The 27,441-nt window shown below is 43.3% G+C and overlaps 1 protein-coding gene across 1 annotated transcript in view; it reads left to right on the plus strand.

Annotated features, from left to right (window-relative positions):
• LOC115145412 (collagen alpha-1(XXIV) chain-like) overlaps nt 1-27,441 on the plus strand; it is a 213,867-nt gene that overhangs the window by 50,406 nt on the left and 136,020 nt on the right. The window contains exons 4-7 of the mRNA XM_065002804.1: nt 3,888-3,941; nt 14,380-14,433; nt 25,669-25,722; nt 26,370-26,423. Coding sequence (XP_064858876.1) covers nt 3,888-3,941; nt 14,380-14,433; nt 25,669-25,722; nt 26,370-26,423 — 216 coding nt within the window. The remainder of the gene's footprint in view (nt 1-3,887; nt 3,942-14,379; nt 14,434-25,668; nt 25,723-26,369; nt 26,424-27,441) is intronic.

Here is a 27,441-nt window from a genome sequence, read left to right on the forward strand (position 1 = left end):
TACCTGTTTCCTCCAGTATCTTCACATGGTCCTTTGCTGTTGTTCTGGGATTGATTTGCACGTTTCGCACCAATGTACGTTCATCCCTAGGAGAATGCATCTCCTTCCTGAGTTGTATGACTGCTTCGTGGTCTCATGGTGTTTATACTTGCGTTCTATTGTTTGTACAGATGAACTGGTACCTTCAGGTGTTTGGAAATGGCTTTTTATTCCATTTTTTTTCTCAGGTCTTGGCTGATTTCTTTTTCTTTTCCCATGATGTCAAGCAAAGAGGCTCTGAGTTTGAAGGTAGGCCTTGAAATATATCCACAGGTACACCTCCAATTGACTCAAATTATGTCAATTAGCCTATCAGAAGCTTCTAAAGCCTTGACATCATTTTCTGGAATTTTCCAAGCTGTTTAAAGGCACAGTCAACTTAGTGTATGCAAACTTCTGACCAACTGGAATTGTGATACAGTGAATTATAAGTGAAATAATCTGCCTGTAAACAATTGTTTAAAAAATGACTTGTGTCATGCACAAAGTAGATGTCCTAACCGACTTGCAAAAACGTTAATTTGTTAACAAGAGATTTGTGGAGTGGTTATAATGTCTCCAACCTAAGTGTATGTAAACTTCTGACTTCAACTGTACACGCAGATACAGACATACACACATGTTTTTGTATCCCTTTTGTTTATTATTGTGTATCATTCCAAAATAGTTTTCCCATGACTCTGTGTGTGTGTGTGCATTATGTCCTGACCGTCATACTATTTCATGCTGTTGTATGGCAGCTTGCTACATTGTGAACACAGTGTCATGGGAGTGTGATTCCTCACAAAACAAAAGGTTTTAGATTTTCATCTATCCGTAAGAGGATCCTTTGAAGGAAAGTGTTTTGACATATTTTTTTTAAAATTTTGAGTTGGAATATTTGTGACGTTTATATTTGTGATCTTTTTTTTTTCATCTTTAGAGTGGTATTTTGATTTCAATAAACACATTTCCCTAATTCCTTACCTTCATTTATGAATCTTGAAAAATATTAACATGAATATTGTAAATGTACCCTTTTTGATAAGGCAACGTTTTGGATATATTGTTGAACATAATATACACTACGGGAATATCAAAGTTCCAGACTGGGATCTATGCTACTTTTAGATCCAATGTGTAAGCATTACTAACAGAGTGAATGTGAAAATGGTTCAACATGGTCACTGTTTGCTGTTGATTTGCAGGGTGATACAGTGGAACAAGTAAAGGGAGGACTGTGATTGGTCACTGTTTGCTGTTGATTTGCAGGGTGATACAGTGGAACAAGTAAAGGGAGGACTGTGATTGGTCACTGTTTGCTGTTGATTTGCAGGGTGATACAGTGGAACAAGTAAAGGGAGGACTGTGATTGGTCACTGTTTGCTGTTGATTTGCAGGGTGATACAGTGGAACAAGTAAAGGGAGGACTGTGATTGGTCACTGTTTGCTGTTGATTTGCAGGGTGATACAGTGGAACAAGTAAAGGGAGGACTGTGATTGGTTACGTTGTCTACTACGCCAATTGTTATGTATGAAATGGGTAATAACTTTAAAACTAGCAAAGATCCTACTCTGGAACTTATTCTATATATATATGTGTGTATTATGTTAACAATATATACAAATATTTGCCAAATACATTCTTTCTTTTTGTATATTTTTTTGTATATTGATGTTTATACTTTTCAATATTGTGTGTATCAATTTGTCCTATTGGCAGAGGCTGGTGCTCTCGCCTTAGTTGAATTTTAAGTGGCAGCTGTGCAGAATTTTACGATTAACCATGTGACTGAGAAATGAAAACGTAATTATTGAAATGAAAATGTGCCTATATATCATGGCTTTCACTCAGATAGGTAGAAATGGTAGGATAAATTGTAAGCTTCCCCAAACATGAAACTTGCGAGCTGCTTATAGTCTTTACTATAACACCGATTAATGTTGTAAATGACTATTGTTGCTGGAAATGGCAGATTTTTTATGGAATATCTACATATGCGTACAGAGGCCCATTATCAACAACCATAGCTCCTGTGTTCCAATGGCACGTTGTGTTAGCTAATCCAAGTTTATCATTTTAAAACCATTTTGAAATTATGTTAGCACAGCTGAAAACTGTTTGTCCTGATTAAATAAGCAGTACAGCTGTCCTTCTTTAGACTAGTTGAGTATCTGGAGCATCAGCATTTGTGGGTTCGATTACAAAATGGCCAGAAACAAAGAACTTTTGAACTTCTGAAACTCGTCAGTCTATTCTTGTTCTGAGAAATGATGGCTAGTCCATGTGAGAAAGTGCCAAGAAACTGAAGTTCTCGTACAACGCTGTGTACTACTCCCTTCACAGAACAGCGCAAACTGGCTCTAACCAGAATAGAAAGAGGAGTGGGAGGCCCCAGTGCACATCTGAGCAAGAGGACAAGTACATTAGTCTAGTTTGAGAAACAGATGCCTCACAAGTTCTCAACTGGCAGCTTCATTAAATAGTACCTATAAAACACCAGTCTCAACGTCAACAGTGAAGAGGCGACTCAGGGATGCTGGCCTCCAATTTTTGAAATGGACTGGATCTTTATATACACTATTCTTTCCTTGTAACTCCTACATAATCATTATTGAGTCTTAAAGGAGGCCTGGGTAAGGCCAACATATATTCATGTTCCAACTTAAGGTAATTTCCTCTCAATTATGATTTAATATAAAGTAGAAATATCAAATATATGTCAACAATCCTTCCTCGAAATTACCCTTTTATGGATGAAATGCTGTGAAAATCCCCTAAATCATGGTCTAGTTTCGTGAGGAATCACCCTGCAGTTATATTGCTGTCAGTATTACTACTAGCATCCCATCCACAGCCAAGACACTCAGTGAAACCTCTTTCTGTAAGTCTCTCCAGTGATCCTCTCTTTCTTTTTGTTTGCCTTGGATTAGCACATCAGTCCATAGAGGATACATGATAACTGTTACTTTGAAAAGCCTCCAATTATCAATCATACTTTTTAAAGGTGCAATATGCAGAAATCGCTCAGCCATTTCCTAGTTGCTAAAATTCTAATAGTTCACATCATTTCAGTTTATGTGACAAAACAATCAGTCATTGTGTAGAGAATCATTTTACCATCTAAACCGCTGTGAAATATACTTCCCATCACCAAAAATATTGTATTTTCAGCTGTTTGAAGCTGGTGTACAAAACCGAAAGTAAAAGACTGATTATTTTCCCGCTGTAGCAAATTAAGATCCCACATCTGTATCCCGTTTGAGAGAGCCAAGCTGACTTCTGACTTGTTTGCAAGTTAGCTCCTTACTCCACACCTCTGTGGATGTGTGCATTTGTGTAAGTTTGTTATGAATGCGTGGGATGGGAAAAAAAAGCTACCACATAACATACCAGGTTTAATGTCATCAAAGTCACGTTTTACAAGTACTGTACTAGAGTCTTCAGTTCCAACTCTGGAATTTAAAAGTATTCAGCACATTTGTTTCCCCCCCCCCCCTCTTTCTTCTTTTATATGTTGGGTCGAAAAGAACATGAAGTGGAATCATACCATGCTCTTCCTCCATGGTTGTTTTGCCATGACAAAGAGTTTATCTTAATCCCAGAACTGGTTTGAGGCATAGTACTTCACACTCATCCAGACAATGTAACATGATATCACCATCCTCTCAAAGCTTTGCTATTAGCGATTTGGAGTTAAAAAAAACGTTGTTTTTTTTGCCTCCTTTGATTTGAAATTGTCTAGACCTCTTACATAAATACAGTATCCACCTACCCACATCTAACTGTACATTAAACCGCATGATATCACATCTCAATTAGCAAGTTATTTGTGTGTCTGTAACATCCCTCTCTCTCTCTATAACAGGGTCCTCCTGGTCCCCCTGGTCTACCTGGTCCTGCTGGGAAGAGAGGAGCTCGGGTGAGTACTGCAAACCATGTCACACCTGTGGTCATGTGATGCCATTGTGCTTACACCCCTCCTTGAGGTGACACTGTAAACCAGGTCACACCTGTGGTCATGTGATGCCATTGTGCTTACACCCCTCCTTGAGGTGACACTGTAAACCATGTCACACCTGTGGTCATGTGATGCCATTGTGTTTACACCCCTCCTTGAGGTGACACTGCAAACCATGTCACACCTGTGGTCATGTGATGCCATTGTGCTTACACCCCTCCTTGAGGTGACACTGTAAACCAGGTCACACCTGTGGTCATGTGATGCCATTGTGCTTACACCCCTCCTTGAGGTGACACTGTAAACCAGGTCACACCTGTGGTCATGTGATGCCATTGTGCTTACACCCCTCCTTGAGGTGACACTGTAAACCAGGTCACACCTGTGGTCATGTGATGCCATTGTGCTTACACCCCTCCTTGAGGTGACACTGTAAACCAGGTCACACCTGTGGTCATGTGATGCCATCGTGCTTACACCCCTCCTTGAGGTGACACTGTAAACCAGGTCACACCTGTGGTCATGTGATGCCATCGTGCTTACACCCCTCCTTGAGGTGACACTGTAAACCAGGTCACACCTGTGGTCATGTGATGCCATTGTGCTTACACCCCTCCTTGAGGTGACACTGTAAACCAGGTCACACCTGTGGTCATGTGATGCCATTGTGCTTACACCCTCCTTGAGGTGACACTGTAAACCAGGTCACACCTGTGGTCATGTGATGCCATTGTGCTTACACCCCTCCTTGAGGTGACACTGTAAACCAGGTCACACCTGTGGTCATGTGATGCCATTGTGCTTACACCCCTCCTTGAGGTGACACTGTAAACCAGGTCACACCTGTGGTCATGTGATGCCATTGTGCTTACACCCCTCCTTGAGGTGACACTGTAAACCAGGTCACACCTGTGGTCATGTGATGCCATTGTGCTTACACCCCTCCTTGAGGTGACACTGTAAACCAGGTCACACCTGTGGTCATGTGATGCCATTGTGCTTACACCCCTCCTTGAGGTGACACTGTAAACCAGGTCACACCTGTGGTCATGTGATGCCATTGTGCTTACACCCCTCCTTGAGGTGACACCGTAAACCAGGTCACACCTGTGGTCATGTGATGCCATTGTGCTTACACCCCTCCTTGAGGTGACACCGTAAACCAGGTCACACCTGTGGTCATGTGATGCCATTGTGCTTACACCCCTCCTTGAGGTGACACTGTAAACCAGGTCACACCTGTGGTCATGTGATGCCATTGTGCTTACACCCCTCCTTGAGGTGACACTGTAAACCAGGTCACACCTGTGGTCATGTGATGCCATTGTGCTTACACCCTCCTTGAGGTGACACTGTAAACCAGGTCACACCTGTGGTCATGTGATGCCATTGTGCTTACACCCCTCCTTGAGGTGACACTGTAAACCAGGTCACACCTGTGGTCATGTGATGCCATTGTGCTTACACCCCTCCTTGAGGTGACACTGTAAACCAGGTCACACCTGTGGTCATGTGATGCCATCGTGCTTACAACCCTCCTTGAGGTGACACTGTAAACCAGGTCACACCTGTGGTCATGTGATGCCATTGTGCTTACACCCCTCCTTGAGGTGACACTGTAAACCAGGTCACACCTGTGGTCATGTGATGCCATTGTGCTTACACCCCTCCTTGAGGTGACACTGTCAACCAGGTCACACCTGTGGTCATGTGATGCCATTGTGCTTACACCCCTCCTTGAGGTGACACTGTAAACCAGGTCACACCTGTGGTCATGTGATGCCATTGTGCTTACACCCCTCCTTGAGGTGACACTGTAAACCAGGTCACACCTGTGGTCATGTGATGCCACTGTGCTTACACCCCTCCTTGAGGTGACACTGTAAACCAGGTCACACCTGTGGTCATGTGATGCCATTGTGCTTACACCCCTCCTTGAGGTGACACTGCAAACAGATTGAAAGGAGATCCCCAGATTTGTTTTAACCCTAGCAGTCTCGTACAGTGATATATGGTGCTATGAAAAGTGTTTTTTTTTATAGGATCTTACAAGGTCGTGCTGGCTTTTTGAAAAGGATTCTTCAGAGTTTTATTTCAGGACAGGTCATGAAGTGGCTAGTTCTGGTCCTCCGTAAGTTGGGGTCGGGTTTATTGGCCTGATGAAGCACGTTCATACCCGAGAGCACTGATACACACAACGCTGACACACACTCTCTCAACACTGACACACACTGTGTGACTGAAAACACATCACTTACACGTACACTTTTCAAAGCACTCTCACCCCATCAACACACCCAACAGACATAGCAATGACACACGGTCTGCGAGTCGATACACTTCTCAAAGCACTCTCACCCCATCAACACACCCAACAGACATAGCAATGACACACGGTCTGCGAGTCGATACACTTCTCAAAGCACTCTCACCCCATCAACACACCCAACAGACATAGCAATGACACACGGTCTGCGAGTCGATACACTTCTCAAAGCACTTCATCACCATTAATCCACAGACACAAGCCAGTTGTCAAGACCATGGCATTTTTGGCATTCCAAAAAGAACCAGGGATGAGCTGTAATGGTGCGTAGGAATGAGATAGTCCTGTGAGAGGATAATGCATGCATGTTTACTTTACTGTAGGGTTGGGCGGTATAAAGATTTTCATATCGTCCTTCTCTCATTCTGGGATTTATAGTAACCGGCTTAGTACACAAGGGGGCCTAGCACAAGTACTAGCGGATTTCCATAGTATTAGCTAAATATGCTAACGAGCACAATCTAAAATAAACTAATTGCAAAGACAGGCAATCCAGCTCATAAAGTTAGCAGCTCATAAAGGTAGCAGGTACAGAATGCATTTTTTGGGGTGAGTTTGGACATTTACAACCAAATGTGAACGAGAGATATAGTGCAAATGAACAATGTTTGGATGCATGGTGAAGGAAAAACAGCACTGACTCTGGAGCAGCATGTATACATGCTGTGTCTGTGTGGTGTCTGGAGTCACTAGGGCAACGGGGCCGGCTTTCTCTGCTCTGAGAAGAGGGGCAGAGGAGCAGACTCAGGGGCCGAGAACCGAAATTATATATATTTTTTTAGGATATCAAGATAGCAGTGACAGCTGTACAGATAACTCATCCAAAGCCCTTTGACTTCTCAAACATGGCTGAAAGCTAAGAATATACGATGCCCCGTCTCCTCATTAATTCAGCCACATACCTAGCTAACTAGCAAGTTAAACCAAATACACATCTGGACTCACCGGCTCCCGCTTTCTCCCATTGTGCTCTTTACAAGAAAACGTGACTCGCTCAACTGTTCTAGGGAACTACGCTAAGCTTCATAATGTAAAATAATCTGACAAGTGGAATGAAGAACGTAATCTCTTTTGTCTCCTAACGTACTGCACAATTTGGCTGCATGTATTCACTTAAATTGGCTATAAATATAAAAATGTATTGAAAAACTTCAAAGAAATAGTTTCAACCTTATTGAAAGTATTGAAAAACCATCCCGTGGCTATTTCCAAATACCCCAGTATACAGTATACTGTAGTATAGTATAAGCCTTCTGTACTGGCTCTTGGAGCATCAAGAAATCAGCTCCTGCTGCTACAGCAGTACAGTGCTGTTCAGTGCTGTTCAGTGCTGTTCACTGCTGGGGCAGTGCTGTTCAGTGCTGTTCAGTGCTGTTCAGGGCTGTTCAGGGCTGTTCAGTGCTGTTCAGTGCTGTTCAGTGCTGTTCAGGGCTGTTCAGGGCTGTTCAGTGCTGTTCAGTGCTGTTCAGGGCTGTCCAGTGCTGTTCAGGGCTGTTCAGGGCTGTTCAGTGCTGTTCAGTGCTGTTCAGTGCTGTTGAAGGCTGTTCAGTGCTGGGGCAGTGCTGTTCAGGGCTGTTCAGTGCTGTTCAGTGCTGTTCAGGGCTGTTCAGTGCTGTTCAGGGCTGTTCAGTGCTGTTCAGTGCTGTTCAGTGCTGTTCAGGGCTGTTCAGTGCTGTTCAATGCTGTTCAGTGCTGTTCAGTGCTGTTCAGGGCTGTTCAGTGCTGTTCAGGGCTGTTCAGTGCTGTTCAATGCTGTTCAGTGCTGTTCAGTGCTGTTCAGGGCTGTTCAGGGCTGTTCAGTGCTGTTCAGTGCTGTTCAATGCTGTTCAGGGCTGTTCAGGGCTGTTCAGTGCTGTTCAGGGCTGTTCAGGGCTGTTCAGTGCTGTTCAGGGCTGTTCAGGGCTGTTCAGTGCTGTTCAATGCTGTTCAGTGCTGTTCAGTGCTGTTCAGGGCTGTTCAGGGCTATTCAGGGCTGTTCAATGCTGTTCAGTGCTGTTCAGTGCTGTTCAGGCTGTTCAGTGCTGTTCAGGGCTGTTCAGTGCTGTTCAGGGCTGTTCAGGGCTGTTCAGGGCTGTTCAGTGCTGTTCAGGGCTGTTCAGTGCTGTTCAGTGCTGTTCAGGGCTGTTCAGTGCTGTTCAATGCTGTTCAGTGCGTGTCTCTGTTCTGATGTTGTTGAGACTAAACCATAGTAGAGTTTGATCTCTGAAAGCTACCCTCTGATCACTGAGACCATTTAAATCAAATCACATCAAATTGTGTTGGTCACATGCGCCGAATGCAACAGGTGTAGTCTTTTCCGTGAAATGCTTCAAAAAAGTGTGTGTTTTGTTTGTGAGCATATGTAGTGTGTGTGTGTGTGAGTGTCTAATGAGTGTGCATAGAGCCAGTGCAAGAGAATCACTGAAAAAAAACAACAACAACCGGGGACAATGTAAATAGTCCAGGTGGCCATTTTAAGAACTGTTCAGCAGTCTTATGGCTTGGGGGTCGATGCTGTTCAGGAGCTATTTGGTCCCAGACTTGGCACTCTGGTACTGCTTTCCGTGTGGTAGCAGAGAGAACAGTCTATGACTTTGGTGGCTGGAGTCTTTAAAACAGGGGTGTCAAAGTCAAATGGACGGAGGGCCAAATAAAAAAATCAGCTACAAGACGAGGGCCGGACTGTTCGAATGTTCATTGAAAATTTTTTAAATGACGCATATAGTCTAGTGAACCTAATTGAACCTACTGAAAACCTAACAAATATATTACAATATGATCAGATAAATAAAGCAATATTTTCTTATGGCTCTGTCAGTAATCTTTAATTTTCAACAGACACAAAAGACAAATTTCCTTTATATAAATATCCCCATAACATGAACATTAAATGAAAGAAACCGGTATTCAAGGCACCATCAGTAGACTATATTTTCTATTTTAGCAAAAAGTGGGCTAAATTTACTTCAAAGAAAAAACAATAATAGCAATTTTCTATCATCCACTCAACTGAAATATTTTTAAAATATAATTGGATTGAAATACAAAAAAATAAAGTGCAAAAATCTATTAATCAAAAACAACACTTTGTTTAAGGAGAAGTAACATGCAGTGAAAACAAATATTAAATTTTAACTTTTAAACTTGAACTGAGTAAAACTCTAAATATGTGATTGCACAGTAATGTTCACTTGTTTGAGGTTGAGGTGATACTTGGTGGTGTCCCATCTTTTCCACAAGTTCATCAATGTTCAGGGCTCTGAGCTGAAGAAATCCTCAGAATTGAGTGGAGGTGTTCAGCAGTAAGTCGACTTCTGTGTGATGTTTTGTTCAGGTTCATCAAAGAAAACAGTTGTTCACACAGGTATGTGCTGCCAAACATAGACAACGTTTGAGCAGCCTGGATGCGCAGCTGGGGCATTGTGCCGGGGAGGAAACGGGCGAACTCCGCAGCACCCACTGCCGCATATTTTGCCCTCAGTGCATCATTGCATTGGAGGTCAATCAACTCCATTTGGAGGTTTGGTGGTGAGCTTTCCACGTCAACAGCAAATGGGTTACCGAGCAGTTCCAACCTGCTTTTTTGTGCTTCAAAGTCAGCAAATCGGCGTCGAAAGTCAGCGGCAAGCATACCTATTTTATCAGCCAACTGTGTGCTCGGGAACGCACTGGTAGAGAGCTTCTCACGGAGCTGTGAGGGGAACGGCACCTCACTACCTCCAGGCTCTGATCAGGCCCTACACCCAAACAAGGGCACTGCGTTCATCCACCTCTGGCCTGCTCGCCTCCCTACCACTGAGGAAGTACAGTTCCCGCTCAGCCCAGTCAAAACTGTTCGCTGCTCTGGCCCCCCAATGGTGGAACAAACTCCCTCACGACGCCAGGACAGCGGAGTCAATCACCACCTTCCGGAGACACCTGAAACCCCACCTCTTTAAGGAATACCTAGGATAGGATAAAGTAATCCTTCTCCCCCTCCCCCCCTTAAAAGACCTAGATGCACTATTGTAAAGTGGCTGTTCCACTGGATGTCATAAGGTGAAAGCACCAATTTGTAAGTCGCTCTGGATAAGAGCGTCTGCTAAATGACTTAAATGTAAATGTAAAATGTAATGGTCTGGCAGCTGGGAAAGTGGCTCAAATTTTCTTTCCGCATCTGCGTCTCCCACAGAGTCAGTTTGGTTTTAAATGCCTTCACTGTACTGTACATATCAGAGATGACACGATCCCGACCCTGCAGCTGCAAGTTTATTGCATTCAGATGACTCGTAATGTCACACAGAAAAGCCATTTCACACAGAAACATTTCGTCTCGGAGTTGTGTTGTGTCTTTCCCTTTGCTGTCCAAGAACAGACAAATCTCCTCACGAAGCTCGAAACATCTTTGAAGCACCTTTCCCTGGCTTAGCCATCGCACCTCTGTGTGATAAGGCAAATCACCATGCTCCGTTTCTAACTCCGTCAGAAATGCCTTGAACTGGCGGTGATTCAAACCTTTGGCTCTGATAAAGTTAACTGTGCGTGATGATGCTCATTACATGCTCCATTTTCAAGGCTTTACCGCACAACGCTTCCTGGTGTATGATACAATGATAAGCTGTCAGCTCACCTGTCGCGTTTTCCTCTTGCATCTTTTCCCGTATCTTCGCCACCAGTCCGCTCCTGTGTCCACACATCGAGGTGCTCCGTCGGTTGTCAAACCCACGAGTTTTTCCCAAGGCAGCTCCATCTCATTTACACATCTTGACACCTCTTCATACAAATCATGCCCCGTGGTTGTGCCATGCATAGGACGTAAAGCCAAAAACTCCTCTGTCACGCTTAGGTTGGAGTCCACTCCGCGGATGAAAATTGACAACTGGGCAATGTCAGAAATGTCGGTGCTCTCATCCACAGCCAAGGAATATGCAATAAAATCTTTTCCCTTTTCACAAGCTGCTCTTTTAGATTGATGGACAACTGGTCTACTCTCTCGGCAATGGTGTTTCTGCTCAGACTCACATTTAAAAAGAGTTGCCTTTTTTCTGGGCAAACTTCGTCACAAACTTTAATCATGCAGTTTTGATGAAATCCCCCTCCAAAAATGGCCGGGCTGATTTAGCGATCTCTTCTGCCAAAATAAAACTGGCCTTGACAGCAGCCTGGCCTTGTGATTTGGCTTTTTTGAACAGAGCCTGTCGAGATTTGAGGCCTCGTTTTAATTCCTCTGCCTTTTGTAGCCTTTGTTCCATGTCCATATTCTTGTTTTTGTCCGCGTGTTTCGTTTCATAATGTCGTCTCAGATTATACTCTTTCAGTACTGAAGACACACAGGTTTTCCAGCTACCTTCGTGAACATATACTCCGACTCCCACCTTGTTTGAAACCCCGGTTCTCAGTATCCACCTTCCGTTTTGCCATTTTTGATGGGTATCTGAAAGTTAATTTTACTGTGATGCTGACGACTGCTGTGCCAATAAATATTGAAATGAAGCAGCCTACTGCTCGGTGCGTCACCTTTGCATTGTGGGAAATGTAGTATTGGTGCGTGTAAAAGATCTGCGGGCTGCCGGCTTGCTGCGGGCCGGTTCTAATAATAAATCAAGATCATCCCAGGGGCCGTAAAAAACCTTCTTGCGGGCCGGATGTGGCCCGCGGGCCTTGACTCTGACATATGTGCTTTAAAACAAATGTTGGGCCTTCCTCTGGTATCGAGGTCCTGGATGGCAGGGAGTTTGGCCCCAGAGATGTACTGGGCCAAACGCACTGTACTGCCTTTTGGTTGGATGCCAAGCAGTTGCCATACCAAGCAGTGATGCAGCCAGTCAAGATTTTGTATTTATTCTTTATTCTGCCGGGGTGGCAGGGTAGCCTATTGGTTAGAGCGTTGGACTAGTAACTGGAAGGTTGACAAGGTACAAATCTGTCATTCTGCCCCTGAACAGGCAGTTAACCCACTGTTCCTAGGCCGTCATTGAAAATAAGAATTTGTTCTTAACTGACTTGCCTAGTTAAATAAAGGTAAAAAAATAATAAAGATAAAGCAAAGCAGTGCGACAAGTTACACAAACAAAAGTACAGTCAATAACAGAAAAATCTATGTACAGTGTGTGCAAATGTAGAAGAGTAGGGAGGTAAGGCAATAAATAGGCCATAGAGGCAGAAAAATTACAATTTAGCATTAACACTAGAGTGATAGATGTGCAGATGATGATGTGCAAGTAGAGATACTGGGGTGCAAAAGAGGATAAGAGCAAGAGGACAAATAACAATATGGGGATGAGGTAGTTGGGTGTGCTATTTATAGATTGGCTGTGTACAGGTACAGTGATCGGTGAGCTGCTCTGACAGCTGATGCTTAAAGTTAGAGAGGGAGATGTAAGACTCCAGCTTCAGTGATTTTTGCAGTTCGTTCCAGTCATTGGTGCAGCTGTAGAAATTTTTGAGCATCTTCAACATCACTAGACATGTTTTGCTCTTAATGTTCTGGCATTTCTGAACATTCTGCTATAGAGAATGATATATATATATTTTTAAATTTGATTTAACTAGGCAAGTCAGTTAAGAAAAAATTCTCATTTACAATGACGGCCTACACCGACCAAACCCTAACCAGGACGACACTGGGCCAATTGTGCGCCGCCACCCTATGGGACTCCCGATGACGGCCGGTTGTGATACAGCCTGGAATCGAACCAGGGTCTGTAGTGACGCTTCTAGCACTGAGATGCAGTGCCTATCACAGTTAGCCAGCTATACTCAGGAAGACCACAGGTGCACCTCTCTCTGTTTTTATCTTTGTAAAGTCTTCTTTATAACACATCAAGCCTCTTGGTTAGGCATGTTTAGTGTGTGTCAGACAGACAGGGACCCTCCAGCAGCCAGCCAGACAGGCAGTAAAAATTGTCTACAGGTAAAACTACTGTATAATGGTAAACCCTCATGGGACCCAACTGTGGAGACATATGGTTTACATACTGTGCGGTGACCCATAGAGGCATAGACAGAGGGAGGCTTTGTTATGGGGTGGAAAATGACTGTAATGGGGGGTTGTGTCTGTGTGGGCTGCGAACTCTGCTGCCTCAGCAAGATACAAACCTCCAGACCTCACTGTACTGTACTCACCTTGTATTGTACCTTAGCTAAATCCCACACTCCACAGGTGGCAGCATTTTATACACACAGAACAGACCCCCACTTTAAATAATCTGCTCTGGGAGACGGAAGCGATAGAGAAAGCGACTGAGAGAAGAACGCTATAGAGAGAGATAGGAGGAGGGTGGGAGGAGAGAGTTGCAGCGATAGAGGGGGAGAGAGCGAGACGGGTAGTTAGATAAATGGGGGGAGGAGGGAGGGAGGGAGGCAGAGGGGTGAGAGATCCTTTGTTATGGGGTTTTACTGGAGTCGCGGAAAGTAGAGCGCCAGGGGGAGAGGTTGGGGGCTGGGTGGTAGAACAAGACTGTGACACCACAACACAACCCAGTGTCAAGAGGATACACAGACACCTTTAAAACTAGGCGTGGGTCATCATTACCCCTACGTTAAGTCTCTGTCATCTCCTGATCACAGCCATTTATGGTGACTGATTACTGTTATGGGAGAGAGCAGAGTCTTACCTCATAGCTTTAGTTTGTAGTGGGTGTTATAGAGAGAATGAAGGTTAAGCCAGGCAACAGCAGGGGTGCAGATGTGTGTGTGTGTGTGTGTGTGTGTGTGTGTGTGTGTGTGTGTGTGAGCATGCACGTGTGGTTATTCCCACGTGTGAGTTGTACTCAAAGTGAGTGCATGTATGTTATAAGGTGTTCCCTTGAAAGTGCACTCTTGGACGGTGTAAAGGTAGGACATAGTTTGGCACATGAAGAAAAATGTGACATAAAATATGTGTAAAAAGTCTCACTATATCTCATCACAGCCTACAATCACTGACTCATTCAGCAGATGAATCTACCTTTAATCTTTGTGGCTAAAAGATGGGAACTGTTTCTGACATACAGTATGACTAATTCACTGTACCGTTTACACCTTCTGTAGAGACCCATCCACTTAGCAATAATGCTATGCTGTCGTTGTGATGTAGTAGATCTACTGTAAATTAATCTCTCTCTATCTCTCTAGGGTCCTACTGGTCCACATGGAAACCCCGGCCTGCCTGGTCTTCCTGGTCCCAAGGTGAGTGCTCTAATCCTGGGTTGGGGGGCACAGACATCCCCCTTGAGCTCCAGAGAGAGTCTTGTTAATGTTGTGGGATGTGGAGGCCCCCAGGGGTCAGCCAGGACCAGTTTTATTGTCAGAGCCCTGGCTGTAATGTTCAATGTCATACTCTGACTCCCAGACTCCTTTGCTCCAGAAAAGGGTAAGGTCTAATCCTAGTGGGAGGGAAGCAGTACCTAACTAGCCTCGGAAATCCCAGACCTAGGGCAGCAACAGCACTCTGGGATTAATTACAGATTTTCAAAAAGGGACACAAATTGTTTTGGGGAGGGTCCTCTTCAGACAGAAGACTACAGACAGAACGCTCTCAACAAATCACGAGGCAGACATGCCAGAACGTCGTAATGCGAAACCTAAGTTTGCCGGCAAAATGTTAGCAGTGGCTTTTAGCAAAGGTAGTTAATGCAAACTAGCCACTTGGGAAATGCACTCCTTAAAAATATCTTCAGTGATCTTCATCTTGATAGCTACTATTTTGTGTCCGGGGATGTTTACGCATCAAGCGGTTAGTGCAGTGACGTAGGAAAGACGGATGTCCGGGGATGTTTACGCTTGGGCATCAAGCGGTTAGTGCAGTGACGTAGGAAAGACGATGTCCGGGGATGTTTACGCATCAAGCGGTTAGTGCAGTGACGTAGGAAAGACTGATGTCCGGGGATGTTTACGCATCAAGCGGTTAGTGCAGTGACGTAGGACAGACTGATGTCCGGGGATGTTTACGCATCAAGCGGTTAGTGCAGTGACGTAGGAAAGACGGATGTCCGGGGATGTTTACGCTTGGGCATCAAGCGGTTAGTGCAGTGACGTAGGAAAGACGGATGTCCGGGGATGTTTACGCATCAAGCGGTTAGTGCAGTGACGTAGGACAGACTGATGTCCGGGGATGTTTACGCATCAAACGGTTAGTGCAGTGACGTAGGAAAGACGGATGTCCGGGAATGTTTACGCTTGGGCATCAAGCGGTTAGTGCAGTGCATGTGACGTATCAAGGACAGACGGATGTCCGGGATGTTTACGCATCAAGCGGTTATGCAGTGACAGGAAAGACTGATGTTATGTTTACGCTTGGGCATCAAGCGGTTAGTGCAGTGACGTAGGAAAGACGGATGTCCGGGGATGTTTACGCATCAAGCGGTTAGTGCAGTGACGTAGGAAAGACGGATGTCCGGGGATGTTTACGCTTGGGCATCAAGCGGTTAGTGCAGTGAGTGTCAGTTTACGATCAAGCGGTTAGTGAGTGAAGGAAAGACGGATGTCCGGGGATGTTTAGTGCAGTGACGTAGGAAAGACGGATGTCCGGGGATGTTTACGCATCAAGCGGTTAGTGCAGTGACGTAGGAAAGACGGATGTCCGGGGATGTTTACGCATCAATCGGTTAGTGCAGTGACGTAGGAAAGACGGATGTCCCAACTCTTTCCTCAACACTGTCAAAATAGAGACTCAAAACACCATGATTGTGTAATGAAACCATGGAAAGTGGTGCACCTAACCTGAGATCTGGAGGTGGAATGTAAAACCCCAATGTAAGGGGTTGAATATTAGTGTTTTCAAGAAAAGTGTTGTCAAAACACTTTGGGGGTTTCTCGTGGCATGTAAAAGGTGGGACAGGCGGAAGCTGTAATTGAATCCCACTTCCTATCTTGCCACGTGTCTCTGTTTTTAGAGGATTGTGGGTAATTCAAACATTTCTACACATTGTTATAAGCATGTTTGAAGAAAGACAAGTATACTTCTACATTAGTATTAAGCAGCTTGTTGTACCACGAGGTGTAATGGTGAACAAATATCGAAATCTTCAGGCAAAAGGACATGAGTGATGAGACAACCCATTCCCACATATCCAACTTTTAATGACAGAGGCAAATACAGAATCCTGCATTGCTTGCAGTAAAACCTCTAGTTACTAGTGTGCTCAACAATGCCTGCCAAAATGGATTAAACTGGCAAATGATCAGATACATAAATCAATGTTAAACATTAAAGTACTCCAGAAGAAGTGATCTAATTTTGCAATAGACAGGATTTGAAACACCACAATAGTTTTAGAGGAAACGACACCAAAAGGAGAAGGTCTAATTCTGCACTAAACAGAACTTTAAACATCATACTTGTGTTTTCAACCTTTTCCATTAGCGCTCCCAGTCCCTGGCAAGGTGTTGACTAAATGACGCTACGACACACCATGTAATGTTTCAAAACATCTCAGGACGTGTTTCAATACTCTAGTAAAGTTGAGGTTGTCTCCTACGCATTGGTGGCAGCTCAGTTGCAGTGAGGGCACTTTTAACAGTGTAGACCAAACTGATGTTGTACACGTACAGAAGTGTTAAGCTGGTACATTGTGGGAGGCAACCCGTCTGTCTAGAGAGACTAGTATCTTACTCATCTTGGGTTCAACGTTATGATTTTTGTTTCTGAGGAATAGTACTTAATTTCATATTTTTTCATTATGGTTGGCAATTTAAATGAATGGTAAGCAACATTACTCTGCCACAGAGTGGGTGGTAGGTGCTCAATATTGAGATAAAAACGTATATCTCTATGGTGCTCAGATCAACGTGTCTTTGGAAGGGATAGACTCTTCTCAGGCTCCCGATGTGGCGCAGCTGTCTAAGGCACTGCATCTCAGTGCAAGAGGCGTCACTACAGTCCCTGGTTCGAATCCAGGCGGCATCACATCTGGCTGTGATTGGGAGTCCCATAGGGTGGCGCACAATTGGCCCAGTGTCTTCCGGGTTTGGCTGGGGTAGGCCGTCATTGAAATAAGAATTTGTTCTAAACTGACTTGTCTAGTTAAATAAAGGTTACTTTTCCCAGCTATTGCCGTGGTGAATAGCAGCAGCAGAGTTTTTGGGTGGAAAGTGCCCCGTGGGCATGACAGAGGCCTTTGATTGGTTGTTATTTGCTGATGGAGGAGGGGAAAATACCTGTGTCTGTCATTTGATTGAGTAGGCAGTTAAGGGGGAGGGGCGGGATGGGAAAAGAAGAGATGGTGGTTAAATAGATGCATGTAAAAAAAAATCTGCTGTTGGTGAGGAGGAAAGAGTGTTGATTCATTTCATCTTGAAAGAGAAGCATAAACATGTATTTTCCCGAAAGAAAAAGATAACCTTGCTGTAAATTGAAGTCTGATGACTTTTAATGCAAGGGGTTGACTTGACCTCTGTCCTGAACTGGTTGGTCCTTAGTAACATTACATTGACTGGCTCAGGTTCACTCATACCGGATGAGGCTTAGATGAGCAGAAATATAACATGAATACTAACAGACATCGGCAATATTCTGGATGATGTTTTAGTGATGGTAGCTTGATGTACCGGCTCTGTTGAAAACTAATGTACGAACCATTCTGAACCCTCTGATTGTAGATCTGTGCCTTCAGGGCAGTTTCCATATTTTGAAATCAAATTTAAATGTGGAGAATTGACTGCATATGCAAGACGTTGATATGTTTAAGACAATTTACCGTCGAAAATTCCCTGTCTACACTGAATTCAAGGTGCTCCTGTAGCAAATGCTCTTCTCAGAAAACCTCTTTCCTGGAACAAAAGGTACCCAATTGTCATACTTGAGTAAAAGTAAAGATAATAGAAAATGACTCAAGTAAAAGTGAAAGTCAACCAGGAAAATACGACTTGAGTAAAAGTCTTAAGTAAATGTAACTGCTCAAATCTACTTAAATGAAATCTACTTATATTAAGCAAACCAGACTGCACCATTTTTATTTGTTTTATTTTTTATTTATGGATAGCCAGGGGCACTCCAACACACATCATTTACAAATGAGTACTTTTGTGTGTCAGGAAAAATGTATGGAGTTAAAAGTACATCATTTAAAATGAGGAATGTAGTGAAGTAAAAGTAAAAGTTGTAAACAATATAAATAGTAAAGTACACCACTGCTATTTGCCATATATTTTTTCAACTGTGCTGTTTCAAAAAAAAGTTCTGAACCTTTCTATTCAGGTTCAAAATTTAAACTCAGTTTTTCATCATTCCTGACATTTAATCCTAGTAAGTATTCCCTGTCTTAGGTCAGTTAGGATCATCACTTTATTTTAAGAATGTGTAATGTCAGAATAATAGTAGAGAGAATTATTTCTTTCAGCTTTTATTTCTTTCATCACATTCCCAGTGGGTCAGAAGTTTACATACACTCAATTCGTATTTGATAGCATTGCTTTTAAATTGTTTAACCTGAGTCAAACTCTTCCGGTAGCCACAAGCTTCCCACAATAAGTTGGGTGAATTTTGGCTCATTCCTCCTGACAGAGCTGGTTTGTCGGCCTCCTTGCTTGCACTCGCTTTTTCAGTTCTGCCCACACCTTTTCTATGGGATTGAGGTCAGGGCTTTGTGATGGCCACTCCAATACCTTGACTTTGTTGTCCTCAAGCCATTTTGCCACAACTTTGGAAGTATGCTTGGGGTCATTGTCCATTGGGAAGACCCATTTGCGAACAAGCTTTAACTTCCTGACTGATGTCTGAGATGTTGCTTCAATATATCCACATAATTTTCCTACCTTGTGATGCCATCTATTTTGTGAAGTGCACCAGTCCCTCCTGCAGCAAAGCAACCCACAACATGATGCTGCCACCCCTCTGCTTCATGGTTTGGATGGTGTTCTTCGGGTTGCAAGCCTCCCCCTTTTTCCTCCAAACATAATGATGGTCATTATGGCCAAACAGTTCTATTTTTGTGTCATCAGACCAGAGGAAATTTCTCCAAAAATTACGATCTTTGGCACCATGTGCCGTTGCAAACCGTAGTCTGGCTTTTTTATGGAGGCTTAGGAGCAGTGGCTTCTTCCTTGCTGAGCGGCCTTTCAGGTTATGTCGATATAGGACTCAATTTAATGTGGATATAGATACTTTTGTACCTGTTTTCTCCAGCATCTTCACAAGGTCCTTTGCTGTTGTTCTGGGATTGATTTGCACTTTTGGCAACAAAGTACGTTCATTTCTAGGAGACAGAACACGTTGCCTTCCTGAGTGGTATGACGGCTGCGTCGTCCCATGGTGTTTACACTTGCGTTCTATTGTTTGTACAGATGAACGTGGTAGCATCAGGCATTTGAAAATTGCTCCCAAGGATGAACCAGAATTGCGGAGGTCTACAATTTTTGTATGAGTTCTTAGCTGATTTCTTTAGATTTTCCCATGATGTCAAGCAAAGAGGTACTGAGTTTGAAGGTAGGCCTTGAAATACATCCACAGGTACACCTCCAATTGACTCAAATTATGTAAATTAGTCTATCAGAAGCTTCTAAAGCCATTACATCATTTTCTGAAATTTTCTAAGCTGTTTAAAGGCACAGTCAACTTAGTGCATGTAAACTTCTGACCCACTGGAATTGTGAATTATAAGTGAAGTAATCTGTCTGTAAACAATTGTTGGAAAAATTAAAGTAGATGTCCTAACCGACTTCCCAAAACTGTAGTGTGTTAACAAGAAGTTTGTGGAGTGGTTGAAAAATTAGTTTTAATTTCTCCAATTTAGGTGTATGTAAAGTTCCAACTTCAACTGTATCAACTCCCAGTAATTTATTAGGTGATTTACACAATCAATTACAAGGTGTTTATATATGGAGTGTGCGACTCTTTATTTTCATAAGCTTATTGTATATGCCCATATATAACATTCTATTGATTTTTGTATAATAATTTAAATTGAAAAAGTTTTGAATCGGACATTGTTTTGTGTATCAGTTCATAAACCATGTGCCATGAAATTGGTACATCAAAATTCTCTACCCGCTCTCCCTCTCCGCCAGGCTACCCTTTATTACGCACACCTGTCACAATCATTACGTTTATTAGGGCTCACTGGACTCACCTGGACTCCTTCACTGTTGATTGCTCCATTTATCGGTCTGTTCTTCCATTGGTTCCCCGTGTCAGCATTAATGTCGTTATGTATTCATGTCCAGATGCCAGATCCTGTTCCTTGTCCATTGTTAATTAAATGTTCACTCCCTGTACATGCTTCCTGTCTACCAGCGTTGGTCCTTACAATTTTATAATCTATATGGCACAGCTGTACATTTTTTGGTCCTTAAATTAAACTGGTTCACAATTTTCCTTAACCAATTTTGGTCTTTAATTCAGGGCCGACAGACAAGTTCCTTACGTTCTCTCCCTTCCACTTTTGGGTAGAGCAGACATTTCCATATATTTTTTGTTAGCCACATGTGTGATGTAACTCCACCAGTCCTATTTATGATCTAATTTACAAAGATTATAAATTTTTTTTTTCTCAATTAGTATATTTGAGTTGAACAATAATATTATATTTATTTAATGTTGGATCTGACATTTCGATGGCCATAATAAATAGACATGCCGATAGTGGACAACCTTGTTTTTCTTCACCACAGTATAATACTTTGAGATGTAGCCATTATTTACTATTTTACACCTAGGATTACTATACATAACTTTGACCAATTGTATAAGAGATTCTCCAAAACTGAAATATTCCAGGCATTTACATATAAATTCCAGTCGTACTTTATCAAAGCCTTTTTCAAAGTCAGCTATGAATACCAGGCCTGGTTTCCCAGATTTTTCATAGTGTTCTATTGTTTCCAGTCCTTATCTTATATTATCTCCAATGTATCGTCCATGTAAAAACCTGTCTTATTAGGATGTATAATATCCAACAATACCTTTTAAATTCTATGCGCTATGCATTTTGCTCAAGTTTTTGCATCACAACACTGAAGTGTAAGGGGCCTCGAAATTTTTTTCAATGGCCTGGATCTTTATATTTACCACTTGTGTCCTGTTTCAGTAATAATGAAATTAGACCTTCTGGTTGAGTATCTGATAATCTACCCTTTTTATATGAGTGGTTAAAACATGCTAATAACGGTCCTCTGAGTACATCAAAAAAGGTTTTACCTCAACTGGTTTTCCATCCAGCCCTGGAGTTTTCCCAGACTTAAAGGCTTTAATTGCATCAAGAAGTTCCTCCTCTGAAAATGCCCATTTGGCAATGTCTGGTTGCCTTAACTCACCACGTCCACCACTAATAAGCTGAGCTTCTCAGTAATTTTTTCTTCGCCTCACACATTGTAAACAAAGTCAGTTTTTTTTTATACATCCATTGCAAATTATAGTTCCTCAGCATTTGAAAAATCTTTCCAACAGTCACGGCCTCGATAATCACCAAGCCTCTGTGTGAATTAGTAAACTATCATGATCCGATGTTCCCGTGGAAATGTCATTAAAAACAGCTGTCTGTCCCGAGCTCACTGGCGTGGGAAACTCTGAGAGCCTGGAATAGGATAGTTGATGCAATGTTGCAAGTGTGCTAGCAACGGCTTTGGGCCGATCCAGTTGATGATTTGATACAATGTTGCACTTCACTAGCAATAGCTCAAGTCAAGACAGATCGAAAGGGAGGCAGGAATTTTCATCAGGATATTTTCTACTGTTTTTATTTCTCGGCTTTAGGCCTATGTATTTTACTTAGTTAACGGTGGTAGTTATACGCTTACTGCTGCATTGGCCTTTAGGTTCTATGCGCTAATTTCTTTAGCCGCCAATGGACCACAGTGTATCAATGTGTCCTAATGGCAGAGGCTGGTGCTCTCGCCTTAAAATTCAACTAACTTTCAGATATTTATCATTTTACTTCAGATTTTATGATTAACCATGTGACAATGATTTTGAGAAATGAATTGAATTGAATTGTTGAAATGAAAATGTCCATATATCATAACTTTCACTCAGACAGGTAGAAATGGTAGGATCAATTGTAAGCTTCCCCAAACTTGAAACGCACGAGCTGCTTATGGTCTTTTACACCCGTAAAAAAAAATGTGAATGGACAAGCGCCTGCATGTGAAAAAACGTGCCAGCCCTATGGATATCAAAGGACCGTCCAACTGGTTTGTGCTGGTTCCGGCCATAAACGGTTTACTGTTTCATGTAGGGTGTATGTGATTGTTTTGTTCTTTACCTGAAAATGACGATTGTGAAAGATTTTTCCAAGAATATTGTGTAACTGTATAAGTGGGAGAACACACCTGCTTCCCAGGCCGCCTTCCCCAAACCTCTGGAATCCTGATGGTTAGGGGTTTATTGCTGTTGGTTCGCCTCATATTGGAATTGTATTGTGCTTGTCCTATTCAATGGGAATATAGAGACGGGACAGGGAGACTCGTTTAACGTTTTACATGAGATAATTTCCTTATTTATTAGCAATTTAATTACTTTAATAGCTTAAATTGCTATTCTTGTGTGACTTTCAAGATTGCCATCAATGTGGATGGATACATTGTAGGCTCGTCACCTTTCTCATCTGTATCACGAGTCGTCATATAAACCAGACAAACAGCTGTAGTTTTTCAGACTCAGCTACCTCTGACAGGGATGTGGGATGTGGGCTGTGCTGTGCAGACGGCTGTGGTGTAGTGGCTGTGGCCAGGTCGTTAAACTAAGCTTGTCTGTGGTGAGAGTTGGTTGGGAGTTGGCACCAGACACCCCTGGAGTTGGTGGGTAAGCTCCAATTTAAACCCTATCCATTCACAATGTTCTTTAGGAACATTACACATCTCATGTGAAAACAAAAATGAGTCATTATGATACACAGTGCTTTTAACAGTGTTTACAATTGGCATGTTTGCATTCGGAAAGTATTCAGACCCCTTCCCCTTTTCCACATTGTTACATTACAGCCTTATTTTGAAAAAATACAAGAATCTCGTCAATATACACACACTACCCAATAATGACAAAGTGAAAACAGGTTTTTTAGAAAGTCACTCCTCAGTAAAAAGGCACATGAGAGCCCGCTGGGAGTTTGCCAAAAGGCACCTAAAGGACTCTCAGACCATGAGAAATAAGATTCTCTGGTCTGGTGAAGCCAAGATTGAATACTTTGGACTGAATGCCTCGACACAATCCTGTCTCGGAGCTCTACGGTCCATTCCTTTGACCTCACGGCTTGGTTTTTGCTCTGACATGCACTGTCAACTGTGGGACCTTATATAGACAGTTGTGTGCCTTTCCAAATCATGTCCAATCAATTGAATTTATCACAGGTGGACTCCAATCAAGTTGTAGAAACATCTCAAGGATGATCAATGGGAACACGATGCACCTGAGCTCAATTTCGAGTCTCATCCGAAAGCACTGTATTACACAAGATCATGTTTTCACATGTTCACATGTCGCGTGTAGTTTCATGTTAGCACATGTTGTCGCGCGTAGTTTCATGTTAGCACATGTTGTCGCGCGTAGTTTCATGTTAGCACATGTTGTCGCGCGTAGTTTCATGTTAGCACATGTTGTCGCGCGTAGTTTCATGTTAGCACATGTTGTCGCGCGTAGTTTCATGTTAGCACATGTTGTCGCGCGTAGTTTCATGTTAGCACATGTTGTCGTTAGCGTTGTTTCATGTTAGCACATGTTGTCGCGTTGTTTCATGTTAGCACATGTTGCGTAGTTTTCATGTTAGCACATGTTGTCGCGCGTAGTTTCATGTTAGCACATGTTGTCGCTAGCGTGTTTCATGTTAGCACATGTTGTCGCGCGTAGTTTCATGTTAGCACATGTTGTCGCGCGTAGTTTCATGTTAGCACATGTTGTCGCGCGTAGTTTCATGTTAGCACATGTTGTCGCGCGTAGTTTCATGTTAGCACATGTTGTCGCGCGTAGTTTCATGTTAGCACACGTGGAAATGTTGCATCCCTGTGTTGTCACATTTATTTCACATGAGATCATGTTGTCACACGTTATCACATTAACTTCACATAAAATCACATGTGAAATTCATGTGGTTTTTCCGTGAGGGCTTCCGGACCGCACACAGAGACAGCAATGTCCTGTTTTCCTCTCTGATTTGTCAGAAAGAGGGCTCAGACATTGATGGATGTGTTCTGGTGTGCCCTTTGACCCTGTTGTGGACACCATGGGAGGCCAGCGATGGCCCTTGAGGCTTCCCCATTGGGTTCTTTGGAAACATCCTAAATCACTATAGCTAACACCACATACACACAATGACTCATCCTCAGACCCACACTGGAGGCGGGGGATCGGAGAGAGGGGAACTCTTTGTCTTTGTTTGTAAATTGTGTTGTGAAGTCTTAAGGGATGAAGGGAAGAAACAGAGGGATGAGAAAAGAAAAAAAAACAAGCAAACCTGTGTCTGTCTGAGGTCCCTGGTTGATGTGCCGAAAGCTGAAAAGCTTCAGTTGACGGTTGTTTGAGCGCAGCATGAAATGTTATGACGAATGGCTCATGGGATCTGATAGAGGCTTTAAATGAACGCCATGCACTGTTGACATTTTTCAAACAGAGAAGAGAAGGAATCAAGGTTTCACTGCCAGTAACTTCTGCTGCGGTACACACACACACACACACACCCTCCCTGCCCTTAACAGCTGAATGCTTGAATGGGCTGTCAGTCAAAACCAGTGAAATGTAATGCTTCAACCCCCGGAGAGAAATACCTGTTGAGAGCAGGTAATCAGTAGTGATGAACAGGTATTGTAGTATAGGCCTCTGAGGTGTCACCTGAACTCGGGCAGAGCATCCCTTGATCAGAAAGGAGGACCCCGAGTCTAAACATAGACTTCTGTTAAGAGGGTACATAAAACACTGGCTTAACATTTGTCTCAGGCCCAGAAAATGTGGATTGTGTGTAATTTCATGGTTAGGCCTACTGAAGTAAGAGTGTTTGGACTTTCATTGAGTGAAGGGTATAGAATAAACTTGAATTACTATGACATGTTATGGTTAAAAAGGGGAAAGTAGGGGTCCCTTTGTTAGTGTGTGTACGTTTCCACTGTCTGTATCTCCTCATCTGTGGGGTGTCTTTGTAACTCAAGAGAAGCTTAGGACCCGTTCCCACCAATCGCAGTTGTCAATAACTGAGTCAGGTCTCCATCATTGGCTGAGACTTGAAAGACGCTTTGCAGAAAGCCATGTCAACCTTAACGGAGGAACAGCACAGATCTCTCAGTCATAAAGGAGATAAGAGATAAGACTCCGATAAGAATGAGTCACTTTGTTGTCATTGGAAAAGACGGTACTGTTCGGGTGGCGAACTTTGCCACAGTAAAGAGCAGCACAGATTTTTTTTTTGTACCTTTGCACTTTGATCTCCCCTGTACAGTATGTAGTGGAGGGGGTTCTGGCTGCTATAAATAAGTGTTGACCCTGACTCTCTGTGTCACTGTCAGGGCTCTAAGGGCGATCCAGGACTGTCCCCAGGTCAGGCCCCGCCAGGAGACAAGGTAAAGAATGATCTGACCTAGTCTACTCTGGCCAGCAGACAGACAGACAGCATGGCTTTGTCTCTCTCTGTTTCTCTAGCTCTCTCTCAACATCTAACTGTCCCTCAATCCCTCGCTACTGGTTTCTCTTTCTGCTTTCCATCTTCTGCTCTCACTCTCAATCTCTTGCCTTTCCTGATTCTCCCGTTCAAAAACGAATACTTCACTCAACCACTCTGGCCCCATATCTTTCAACTTCACTTTAGCAGCATCTGTTCCCTCTTTCATTGACTCCACAACTACACGTTTAGAGGTTTTCTAACCCTTCTTTCTGATCGGTATTTCCTCCTCTCCTCTCTCACTCTCAATTCAACTTCCTTTTATTATTCTCTTCATCTCTAATCACATCCTGTATTCCTCTGATATTTATCTTCTGATATCTTAGTGTCTCTCTGCAAAGCTTTGGCACAGTTGCTACCTATTATCAGTCAGTGAAACTTCCGTTGGCCTGTGTTCTAACCATTGCCAGCTGCAGCTCCCTGTTTCGTCTCTTTTAATCTGCCTTCTTATCCTTATCTGATATCTCTTAATAGTTGCAGTTCATTGACTTGCTAATAACTTATTTGATCAAGTCTAATGTTGTCATGGTTTTCTCCTTTCGTTTCCAGGGTGACAGAGGTCCACAAGGTCTTCCAGGTCCAGAAGGGTTTGCGGGTCCAACGGTAAGAGTTCAACAGTTATAACATCGGGGCTTTTTCTAACCTCTGGCTCTGACATACTGTAGACATATTATCTAAAGCAACTGTCATTCCATTGGCTCTTTGAAGGCATGAATGATGAGAACTGATCCGGATCCAATTAGATGATCATATTGTCATCGAATGAGTTCCCTGCATGAGCTTCTGTTCTGAATCGGAGCTGTTTCTGCTCGCCTCACACATGATGCTCCCGCTGCCTAAGCTTCATAAGTATTAGCCTTAAGCGGAGGCCTCCAGTGGGCCCTGGCTGTGTTCAGGAATCAGGATAATGTTACCCATTCACAGAGAGGGTCTGTCTCTCAGACAGGGGCCGGGGAGCTCCTAGTCCTAAGCCACCTCAGCCCACCCTGCTGTCGCTCCATAGGGCTGGACACACACGCACACAGATACACACGCACACACGCACACACGCACACAGATACACACGCACGCATGCGTGCGTCGCCCCGCGACCCGTCTGCGGCCAGGCTCCGGGACTCCTTGCCTGAATCTTTAAGAGTAAAGGCATTCTGAGGGAGGTTATGGCCCCTGATGACAGGCACACCATCCGATGCCTCTTCAAAAGAGAAAATGGCATGAGGAGAAAGAGGAAGCAGAGGAAGGAAACCAATTAAATTCATACATCAGCACGCACAGCTCACACAACTCTCCTCAGTTTAGTCTCAGAGATGAGAGCCCTTATCTGTCTCCACATGCAGCAGCTGGCTGTGGACTGCTACTTTAAGCCCTTGCCCTCATCTTGTCTGAGGGAACTGGGTTCAAATACTATCATTTCAAATCATGTTGCTGTGCTTGATAGAGCTTGCCTGTTGCATGGAACCAATAGAAAACTCCAGGCAGGCTAAAGCAAATGCTCAATATATTTGAAAGATTTCATATAGTATTTGTACCCAGGTCTGATCTCCGAAGGTTGGCCTTTACCTTGCCTCCCAGGAGGACACAGACCAATGTTTGCAGTAGCTGAACCTAATACCCAGGCCAT

This window comes from Oncorhynchus nerka, linkage group LG17 (genome assembly GCF_034236695.1).
Source record: "Oncorhynchus nerka isolate Pitt River linkage group LG17, Oner_Uvic_2.0, whole genome shotgun sequence".
Classification (NCBI taxonomy): domain Eukaryota; kingdom Metazoa; phylum Chordata; class Actinopteri; order Salmoniformes; family Salmonidae; genus Oncorhynchus; species Oncorhynchus nerka.